At 44.0% G+C, this 11,461-nt stretch overlaps 1 protein-coding gene across 2 annotated transcripts in view; it reads left to right on the forward strand.

Annotated features, from left to right (window-relative positions):
• The window catches only part of LOC117964298 (immunoglobulin superfamily DCC subclass member 4-like), a 57,999-nt gene that overhangs the window by 39,011 nt on the left and 7,527 nt on the right, over nt 1–11,461 (forward strand). For both annotated transcript variants that reach the window (XM_058999026.1, XM_058999027.1), the window contains exons 12-19: nt 1,726–1,833; nt 2,180–2,363; nt 2,727–2,854; nt 4,541–4,711; nt 5,121–5,255; nt 6,922–7,027; nt 8,315–8,552; nt 10,126–10,290. In XM_058999026.1, coding sequence (XP_058855009.1) covers nt 1,726–1,833; nt 2,180–2,363; nt 2,727–2,854; nt 4,541–4,711; nt 5,121–5,255; nt 6,922–7,027; nt 8,315–8,552; nt 10,126–10,290 — 1,235 coding nt within the window. The remainder of the gene's footprint in view (nt 1–1,725; nt 1,834–2,179; nt 2,364–2,726; nt 2,855–4,540; nt 4,712–5,120; nt 5,256–6,921; nt 7,028–8,314; nt 8,553–10,125; nt 10,291–11,461) is intronic.

Consider the following 11,461-nt stretch of genomic DNA (forward strand, 5'->3'; position numbering starts at 1 on the left):
TCCTGAGCCCTGATGCATTTCAGAGGTGACAGCATGTCATAGATACAGAGATATAAATAGTATCCTTATAAGCAACTTGGGACCATAGCCTGCTTCTCATCCACACACAGCTTGGTTCAATAAATTCTGGAAACGGTTCAGAACATCAGGCTGCTGCTGTGTCGAGACAATAAGGGGGAAGCTATCATCTCGCTAATTTCAAAAGCGTTCAGATTCAGACATCCCACCAGCATCTATTAAATCATGGGTAAATGGCTGACTATATAGCCTTTAAACGCAGGCATTACTCTTGAAAGACATGCAGGGGGTGTGGGGGTTGCTAGCTCTTGCTTCAGTGCATTAAATAAAAAAAAAAAAACTGCTGATGTTTTAAAAAGTAGAAATAAGGAACTTATTGCTCATTCAGTAAAAAGGAGCTGCAGCGTGGAAGTGACCCGTGAGTCATGCAGTCAGGAGCTTGTTCAGTCCTGGTCTTGCTGAATGACAACAGGTTGTGTTCGTTCCAGTGGGTTAGGAGGGTAAAGTGGGCTGGGGTGGGTTCACATCATCCTGCTCCAGTGCCCCCTACTGGTCAGACTGGACCATTGCCTCCAGGTTTCAATAGCTTTGGTTTTGATGGGGGCTGGGCGATTGGATTGACAGTGGAAACAGAGGTAGGCTGTTAATCATGACATGGGTGATAAATTCATCTGATAATTAAGAGTGTAAGCAGACAGAATTCGGCAGTACTGGGTTAATTCATTGGCTCACCTGCCCACCCCCCCCCCCCCCCCCCCACCCCCGTGTTCAAAATAAACCGTTTTTCTAATAAAATGAATAACTGTAAATTTGTTTCATTCATCAATCAACCCCTCCCGAGTGCTCAGTTTTTTAGAAAGTCTCACTAAAGCTGTCACTGCTAATGTGCAATAATAAGATACATTTGCATTATTTATAATTGTTAGACTCGGATTGCTGAAGCAATTCCTAACCAGTCGAGTGCTTTGGGAGCAGCTACTTCTGTAGAGAGGAGGCATCCTGCAACACAGGCATTAGAGTGACGTGTCGAGCCAGTCTGCGGTCAGACGTCAGCACACTTGAATGTCTTATAGCTTTCATCCCAAACCCATGCAGTACCTTAAAGCATTTTCTTTCTGAGCCGAAAGCACTTAGGTGTTTAATAATGTAAACATTCTTATTGGAGTCTTTGCTGAAAGGGGACAGCTATTATTTCTGATACCTTTCAGTTGTGAACAGAGTTTAAAAACTCACTTTGTTCAATTCTTGTCATTAACAACAATGTAGTCCCATGACTTGTCATTGCAATTGAATCCAAACAAATTGCATCATGAGTGAATGACACATTGTACAGTATTTCACGTTCAGTTGCATTAAATCCCACATTACATTTTCAATTCATGAACAAGATTGCTAAAATGAATGGATGTCTGCTCGATATGTAAGGAATAAATCAGTGTGATGTTGTGGCAGGTCTTTGATCGGCATGCTGTTTTGTTTCATTTTAGAATTGATAGTAAAAAACAAATGTGTTTGTTTTTTCTTTATCTACAAGTGCTTTTTCACCTGATGATGATCACCTTTCATGCAATCCCAGTGTAGCCTGCTGTGCTCTATTGCTCCCTGTTCATGCTAAATGCTGCCCCCTACTGGAGGCAAAGCATCAACTTCAGTAAAGCAACTGTACCCAGTCTAGCTGTGACTAAGGGTCCCCATTGTGTTCTTCAGCCCCTGACCGGCTCTATGAAGTGAAGGTCATGGCCTTCAGCAAGCACGAGGATGGCTATGCGGCTGTGTGGAAGGGCAGGACAGAGAGGGCACCGCTCACTATGGGAGGTAAGATGACACTTATAGAGGTTGAGGGTAAGCAGACAGAGCTGCCAATAATCCCAGCTAAACCGGGTCCACTACAGTGGATCCAAAGCATTCTTGTTTCCATCGACGGCCCTGCAAAATATTGAAATCTCAAGCAGGGTTGAGGGTCACTTACTTTTGTTTCAATTCCATTTCCAAATTCCTTTTTAAAATCCATTCCCAATTCCAATTCCCATTCACTTAATCCATTCCAATTGGAACTGAACAAAAGGAGTGGACCTATTTGTGTATTTCTGACTGGTTTTGGTTGGTCTAATCTGTAGTTAAAGTAGTAACGTGCTTTCAGAGTGCTTTCGTTCTGTTTCAGAGCCCCCGGTGCAGAAGGTCCCCCCTCTGCCCCCCAGCAGTGTGCAGGCTGTGTCCAACAGCTCCACCTCTATCTGGCTCAGGTGGGAGAAACCGAGCTTCAGCACGGTGAAGATCGTGAACTACACTGTGCGCTGCAATCCCTGGGGTGTCAAAAATGCCTCTCTAGTCTCCTATTACATCAGGTGAATGCAGGATCGAGATTCATGCTTTGCACTGGTGATTTATTACCTGTCAGGGATATGAGATTGACTGCGACATCTCCTTTTTTAAACGTGTAATTGTCTATGCAGATTCTAGTGGGATTCTTGTTTAAGTGTCGTTCTGCTGCTAGGTCCAAGTACGTCCCTTCTTTTCCACTTGTAGCACCAGTAAAACAACTTTTCAGCACCCCAGAGAGGTTAATGGTGCGATCCAACATCGTGTAGGTGATCGTGATGAAAAGAAGCTCTACTTGCAGATTCTTTACTGGACTGCGTTTTGAATCCCTGTGCCACAGTGCTGGCTGTGCTAAACATGGGTCTCTCTTTCTCTTCTTGTCTGTGCAGCTCTGAAGAGCAGATCCTTCTCACCGGGCTCAAGCCCTACACTAAGTATGAGCTGGCAGTCCAGTCCAACGCAGTGGGGGTGGACGGCCCCTTTAGCAAAGTGGTGGAGCAGTCGACCCTACCCGACAGTGAGTACACAACTGACCCTGAGTGTGTGAGTGAGATATTAGCACAGGGAGCTGCATATGGAAATAGTCACTGTGATTGAATTCTGTCACCAGCCACGGCCATGGTGACTATTCCCTAATACAGCTGTCTCTCTGTCTCTGTCTCTGTCTCTGTCTCTGACTCTCTCTCTCTCTCCTCTCTTTCTGTCTCTGTCTCTGTTCATCCTCTCTCTCTCTCTCCTCTGTCTCTGTCTCCTGTTTTGAAAGTGGGGTATGCATGGTTAGCCTGTATTCAGTAATACGTATTGCCTGCCAGCCTCTTGGTCTGTTGGCAGTGAAAGTTATAAATCACTTTCCTGTAGCTCTCCGGCGTTAGTTATTGATCAGTTGTAGGCACTGCAAAGAAAAATAAATTACATCCAATTTAATCAACTCTAGGCCCAATTTTCATTCTGTTGGATCAGTGGAAAGCCCCCTCCCTCCCTCCCTCCCTCCCTGCCTCCCTGTGTCTTCTGAAAGGAAAAATAAATGTCAGTGTTATCTTTTTTTCTGATTTGTTTGTTACTTCAATTTTCAAACCTATTGTAACGTATAATCCAAATTCATTTTGCACTAATACGTCATACACTGTATCTCATTCTTCTGCATTGCACGCTGATGTTTTTGTTGCTTGAGAGGACTCATTGTGAGCTGTATTTATCGGGGGGTAGCTGGGCTGCACTGGGCGCTTACTCCTAGCACCCCTGCTGTGATTCCCAGCCTGAGTTCTGATGCAGTGTTCATCACAATAAAATGCAATCATTAATTTCTTTTTATTCCCTGTCATTTATTTTCTTGGCACTAGTAAATAAAGTAACATATCCTGCCCCATACTGGCGGTGAGGGAAGTTCGTGGTGCACAGAGCAAGATGAATGATGGCCCCTGTGGGTCTTCCATCTGTTTTGCCTTCAGATCTAATCTTCAGAGTATCTGAGCCTCTGATGTCTCTCTGGTGTCCAATTCTTCACACTTAGTTTTCAAGGCTTATCCAAAGCGGTGGCTCGTCACAGTAGCGCTATTGTTGTACACACAGGTTTCTTGGTTTCAGCTTGATTGTCTTTGAGCCAGTGCAGTAATTAGTCACACAGGCACTGGACATGCAGTGTGGCAGGTCAGTTTATCAGGTCCAGGGCATGGCTGGGATATGAAATATACAAGAACCTTGTGTTTTTATTTCTTGATCTCAATAATTCACACTCTGGGATTATTGCTATAGAGTGTAGCCCACCTTGTATTCATGTGGGGCTCTGGCTACAGGGCATGTTCTGCCTTCGTGTTTTACTGATACAGAGAACTGCAATTCATATTCATCTGTAATACACATCATGTTGCGTTTACCTTCGACGAGTGTTCAAATAATTATAAATCACATGCATAAACTGGCTCAAGGCAACAATGATGATAGGATTTCATTCAACCTCCTACAGCTTTCTTCATGCACTACCTTTTGAAGACAAACTGCAGTAATTTAATTGTGCTTTAACGTCATTGTTTCTCATTAGTTTTGTGGGGTTTTTTTTTTGTAGAGACAAAGAAGCATTACATGAACATTTATCTTTGCGTGTCTCTGTGTGTCTATATGTGTTACAAGGATGGGTGGATTGAGGGATGTAAAAAAGCAGTTGTATTAATCAGTGCCTCCTCTTGATTACTGCATCATTTTGTAGGGCCGTCCTCGCCCCCCTCAGAGCTGCAGCTGAGCCCCCTGGGCCCCCACTCTGTGCTGGTGCGCTGGCAGCCCCCCCTGGAGCCCAATGGACTCATTGTGGAGTACATGGTCCTCTACAACTCCAACAGCACCCAGCCAGACAGCATGTGGAGCTCGCTGTCCCGAGAGGGTGAGTCAAAATGACTGAGGGGTCTTCTGTGCCTGTTGGGCCACATTCATGAACATTGAACTGATTTCAAGAACGATAGTCTGTTTGACACTCACGAAGCAGCTGGCTCGTTTAACAGCAGTATAGGGCAGTTTCATGGTAGCTAGTGCAGAATGACAGCACAGTACAAGGGTTCACTTAACACCTCTGCTGTGCGTTCTTAGGCTGTTGTCAGGATCGTGTTTTAAAACTAGTCCCTGGGAGGCAAAAATATATCTTCAAAGATTCTTTAAAGATTTCGTTTTACCTTTTTTAATTTCTTTTCTTGCCTTTTGAGTTATTTCATGCAGTCTGTCACAGCGAAGCGTCCAAAGCTGGCAGTTTAATCACAGGCTCTGTTGGGTCTTCATTCTGTCTCGCTCCCTACCAGGGAACATCTTCAGCGCGGAGGTCAAGGGGCTGGAAAGCGGCACCAGGTATTTCTTCAAGATGGGTGCAAAGACGGTGATGGGAGCCGGGCCCTATTCACAGGTGAAGGAAGCACACGCCCTCCCGGAGAAACCTGGTAATGAAATCTGCGGCCGCTGTTCTCCGGACCTCAAAGACAGGTTGAGGGAATGTGGAGGTTTACTTGTATTAACATCTCAGTCTGCAGGGCTTTTCTTAAAGCGATCGCTGCTGATAAACCCACAGGAAGTCTTAGCTTTTCTATCCCTAATTGGGGTAAATACTGTGAAATATTCTATCCCCCTGCCCCCTGTTTACTAGGGGTGTGCTGCTACTCGTACTCGGAACGGAGTCCGTTTACGGCCTTGGGATGCCAGTACAGCAGTAAAATTGAAACTGAAGTTAATTGCCTTTGATTGGTACTCACTTGTAAACTGAGGGAAGGACAGCTTTTGATATCAACGCGTTAATGAATCGATTCATTGAACACCTGCTGAAAAAGCAATTCCGAGTCCAAGTAACGATGAACAGCACAGCCCTGCTATTTATACACACGGGTTAAAGCTGCTTGGATCTTTCTTCATTGAAGGTGTGCCTGTGTGTCTGCCTGTTTCTATCCCCCACTGTTCGGGGTGAACTTTTACATCTAAAAGAAAAGCAGCGTGGAAAAAAACAAAACGTACCTGACAGCTTGGAGTGGAATATGCACGACATCCCCACCATCCCATCAGCAAGATTTTCCACCCCCTGGGAATTATGTGGCTCTTTTTTATGTTTTTGTGCATATTGTGCTACAAACAGGTTTATATTATGGGCACCGCTAGCAATTACTTTGCAGAGAAGATGAAGTGACAGCTACTGACAGCATGTACACAACTGTGAGCAGTTTACTTTCTCATTTAGAACAGTTTCTGTGTTTCCTTTATTTTATTTTTTTACTGTCTTCTGGTTCGCTGCTTCCCTGACTGCTTGAGTCTTTCCAATAACAGCTTGACAAACTCTGGCAAGTCCCAGCAGAGTGTGATAAATCCTGGTCCAGATTCCTCCTCACACATGTTGTTAATTTAAAAACCCTAATTCACTTTAGCGAATGGGTGTTTAATTACCAGCGTGTTCTTTGGAGAAAAGGAGCTGTCACTGTTTGGGAGGGCTGTACCCACGAGCAGAGGAGGCTTGTTTACAGGGAAGTGGTGCATCCTTGCGCAGTGTTTTGCCAGACTCGTTTTTGATGGGGTTTAGTTAAAGGCAGTAATTAAAGGAAGGGTGAGTCCCTGTTTTCAGTGCTGCTGCAGCCTAAAAGCAGATGCTTACATTGGCATAGCTTTGCAGAGAATGGAGTCCATAGGTATAGGTCATTCTGGAGTAAATACGAGTTTGAATGCACTTCTGCACAGTATGCCCCCTAAATATGTTGTGTTTCCCTTTGTACAAGAACAAGTTACATTTCCACATTGAATTGTGACCTGCAGCAGAATGTCTGCCTGAGCTTTGTCACTGTGTCCACTGAGTGCTCTGGTAGCGGATCCCTCAACTCCTGGTCTCCATTCAGGCAGGAGGAAGCTAGTGGCTGTTATAATGTAACATCCTGTTTGTGTTCAGACAGCCTCAGAATTCTGTAGGATTTCTACGTTACGGAGAGAGAGAAAAAAAGTACAAATTCTATCATTGTAAAGTCACTGAATTTGTTCACACTGCACGCTCTTTAAGAGGGATGTAGTTAGTTTAAAACCACTGTGTCTCTGTGCTGACCCTCATCTTGATGTGCTGTCATCTCTGATTCCCAGATATCCTGGATGTCCACTCAGTCACTGGGATCATCGTGGGGGTCTGTCTGGGGCTGCTCTGCATTCTGCTGTGCATGTGGGTCAGCTTCCGCACCAGCAAGCAGAGGTGAGTCCCGCCCGACACCAACAGCACCAGAGCGCTCCATCAGCTCATCAGGAAAAGTGTTTCGTTCATGACTGGGGTTCACTTTGATTCCTGTGTGCAGTCAGCCCCATCACTTGATGCTACACGTGGATAGAGGCGGGGGGGGGGGGGTATCGTCTCATTAAAAGCTAAATCGTTAATATAACAGGCAATGAAATCCGATGCTTGCGCTGATGTACTCCGCGTGCACAGTGTATATTTGATGTATCTAATTTGCTCTCAGCTCTTGAAAGCGGACAGCCATTAAGTTTTGCTGCACTTTGATTAAAAATCATGCATTGGATTTACAGAGTTTTTGTGTTAATGAAGTGAATCGTTTTGTCTTGTCAGTGTTAGAGTGCCAGTGTAGGGATGTGGTGAACTGATTCAGTATACAAAACCACTGTTAATCTGCACAGCAAATCAATACTGCGTTAAGTAAGAACTCAAAGAAATCTTAGCAGAATATTCATGATCGGGTGACCACATTATGCTAAGACAGTCAACATTGGGGAGGGTTATTGATAGTTCCCATTGGGATGTATTTTAACCAGGACACTTTGAGACATGTTTCAAATAGGTCCTGTGCATCTTCTTTTCCATTCTTCATGGGAAATGTGTTTATTTTGGCCGAAGCTGTAAGGAGAATGTGTTTTTCATGTGCTTCCTCATAAAGAGGAAACATGTACTCCTTCGTGTACGTTCAATTTGAAGAAACCTGTTCCAGTAACCCAGTCACTTCATACTGGAGGATGGGGGCTCGCTATAGAGCCTAATTCCTCTGAGAGAAAGACAACAGCATCTGCTGAGCTGGCTTGGCAGCTGCTCATAGCAAAGGTTAACTAGATTTATTTGTAAGACTTTTTTCTTTGTCTGTATTGCATTACACTATACATGTGCATTCAATTTAATCTAATTGCAAGAAAATTGCCTTTGGAGTTTAAATAGCAAATACTGCTTTAAACCTGTGAGATACTGTGCTGCAAACATCCCATAATGAATGAGCTGCCTTCAAGAGTCACATGCACTGTGTAACACGCACCACTTGTGTACCAGACTGAAACTAACTTGATTTATCTTGTATATATGACACGATCACAAACATACTTGTCACCTTGTTTTAAAACATTGACCGAATGTTACGTTTTTTCTGCACAATCCAGATTGTTTTGCACAGATTTGCTGCAGGTATAAAGTCAGAGATTAGTTACTCTGTGTGTGCTTACAAACTGGTTGATTGATGGTAATTGGATATTTATCCTCGTGCAGAGAGATTCCCCAGGGCTCAGACTTGCACAGCTCCACCAGTCCCCACTCTCTGTACCGCAAGGGCCGGCCTGCCCCCGCCACCCAGCTGGAGTGCCACGACTGCCACGAGCTCGAGACGCTGATGTCACCGTGGCCGGAGGACACCTCCCTGCCACTGACCGAAATCACTGAGCTTACCGAGGAGCAAAGCCTCATGGGAACCAGCCTGGCAGAAGACAGCCTCCACATCGAGCTCAAGGTACTGGTACCTGACTCTCACTCACAGACACTCTCACACTCTCACACTCTCACACTCTCACTCACACACTTACACACAATCACACACTCTCTAACACTCAAACTCGCACACACACACACGCACCATACTGGTGCTGTGTGTCCACTCACTGTGCTTTAAAGTCAAGGCCGGGCCCCAAGCAGACTCGGGGTGCGTGTGATTGGTTGATAACTTGGTTGATTGATTTAGTTGGTTTGTTTGTTGGTTGATTGATTCTTTGCATAGTGCAGCAGGTGTTCTAACCGAGGGCTCTGTTTTCACACGCCAGACCAAATGAGCGGAGTCGGCCTGCCTGCTAACACCGCTTTAGTGAAACGTGTCGTTTTCAGGCCAGGTGGCAACACAGATGAATGCAGTGCTGTGATGCATCCTGCCTTTTCTACTCTGAATCTACCTGTGCTCAGTGACATTTCCATGTGGGCTCACCTATCCAGGCTCACTTTTACTTGAGCTGCTCTTGAAGAAAGCGATGTCTGCTAACCTTCCACACCGCTGCTCTGCTTTGATGTAGCTGCCGTTTCTGAAGTGTGAACTTGGTCAAAAGCAGGGCCAGCAAAACCCATTGACAGCTGTGAAGGAGGCACTGCACTGTACAAACTGGCTTTGCATTGAAAAAATCAATAAGAAAAATGAAGCTGCCAACCTTTCTTACCATTGCACACCAATCCCAGAATAATGACCTGCTACCCAAAACCGCTGTTGATTATGTGTAATTGATATATTGGCTAATTTCCAAATGTTATTACTGGTAATTGATTAATATTGGTTTATTGATAGCAATTGCTTGGTTAATTGATTAGTTGACATACATTGAGTGATCAGTGAATGAGTAGCTGGAAGCTACAGGAATATGACAAGGAGTGTGTGTGTGCCTACCACTAGTTATCTCATTAACTAGCATCTCTAATTTACACATTGCAGTGAACAAGAGGTGTAATCCTCTCTGCATAAATTGCAGTTGCCTTATTCCTACAATTTACCAAATCAAAGAACAATTTGGATGTGCTGTATTTTAAATGAGTGCGTGCCAAACTAATCATTTTCAGTGAGGCGGTTGATTTGTTTCATTTGTTTTATGCCGTGAAGAGGTTCAGAATATGTGACCTTCATTTGTTTTCTTAGAAAACATTTCACTAGCAGAGCCTATGTTATTTGGAAGGTACAGTTTAAGTAAATGAATGCATTTATATATTAACTCTAGTATCTGTATGGATAGGGATACTGTTTCTTTCATAGCTCATTTGATGAGGTTCGAGGTTGATTTTTCTCTAGAGAATTTACTGTGACATGGTACTAATGAACTGGTTTTACTGTGAGTTTAATCACACACCTGAGCTTTTCACCTATACCCACTGGCTAATCAAGCTCGTATTAAAACCTGGAATGGGTAGAACTGCTATGCAATAGGAGTCTTATTCCCATCCCTGTAATTATTCTTTTAATTTCCAGCTAATTCAAAATGAAAGAATATTCAAACATTGGTGCCAGCGCGGATTGTTTTCCAGTTAATTGAAGCCGCTGTCTCTGTCCTCAGCCTGCATGGAATGGGTCGGTTAGTCGCAACTGGGCCAATAACATAACCAGCTACCGTGACACCATCACAGAGGGATCTCCGGCGGTGACTAACGGGGCGGTGGGTCCCCCGAGCGAGCCGGCCATGGAGAGGCTGCTTCAGACACCGGCTCCAGAGTCCAACAAGGTGAGGGAGAGCCTGCAGTCAGCCCTGAATCTACTGCACTGCATTAACCATTCAACACACCAGCATCAATCCCTTCCACTGGCAGTGCTGACCGCCTCTTACTTAATCGCAGGATTGGCACCTGGCAGGGTACTTTTTCCTATATTGGAGCATTCTTAGCCTAGAAAGAAAAGGCATTAGCTGCTTGCAGACGAATTGCTTGCTCTCGCTGGAGGCGAGGAGTCATCAATGTGACCTAATTGAAGTGTTTTTTTAAATGATCGTGAGGATCGATAACTCTGGCTCAGGTCAATGGATGCGCTAATGAAGTAGAACTAGGGCACTGCAATCTGAAAGTGAGGAGCAGATAGGGTATTCAAAGCAAGTTTTGCCAGAGAACTGATGGCTATTGATTTTAGCAACTAAAAAAGAAGCTTACTTATAAAATTAGACAAGTGTGTCAATGAGAATTTATAGCCACTGTCTTTTAATGTTATAAAATGATTAATTAGTACTTCAAATTACATTTAAATAATATGTTTAATAGAGCGTTTAAACCTGGTGATGTTTGTCAGTCTCCTTCATGTAACGAAACAAAGACTTCTCAGTGAAGTGTGGGGTCAAGATCAACCAAGAAAAAGTCAGCCGGCAGTTTACTTGTTTATTGTTTTACTTTTTAAAAGTGATTTTGACACTCCCTTGTTGCCAGCATCACCCTGACGCTTCTCTGCATAGTGTGTTTGAAAAACATTATGTGGGGGGGGGGGTATTTGAAAAATGGAATGGACAGTTTTAGCCGTTGTTTAAGGTGTCACAGAGATGAATGCCTCTGTTTTGATGTTCACTTTCCTGTTAATAATCTTTGTCAGCCCACGTTCTCAGGCTTGCTTTGTGGATTGTGTGTTAGGTGAACACACGCTACGACAGCACTGTGTTTTTAAAAGCTAATTGGGATTTGACAAGCACTGTTTGTACAGCAACCACCCCCACTGAAAAAGAGGTGTTAGAATGAGTGAATTTGAATGAGCTGCTAGTAACAGATTTAAACAAAGAAAATGATTAGTATATGAATTGTACCAATCTGATTAGCATCACGATTCAAATGTAGTAATGCTGATGCAACAAAACATTCCCCTGCGACACCAGTGTAACCCCACAAGCGGATGTTCAAACGGTTTCTTCTTTAAAATAC

This window comes from Acipenser ruthenus, chromosome 24 (genome assembly GCF_902713425.1).
Source record: "Acipenser ruthenus chromosome 24, fAciRut3.2 maternal haplotype, whole genome shotgun sequence".
Classification (NCBI taxonomy): domain Eukaryota; kingdom Metazoa; phylum Chordata; class Actinopteri; order Acipenseriformes; family Acipenseridae; genus Acipenser; species Acipenser ruthenus.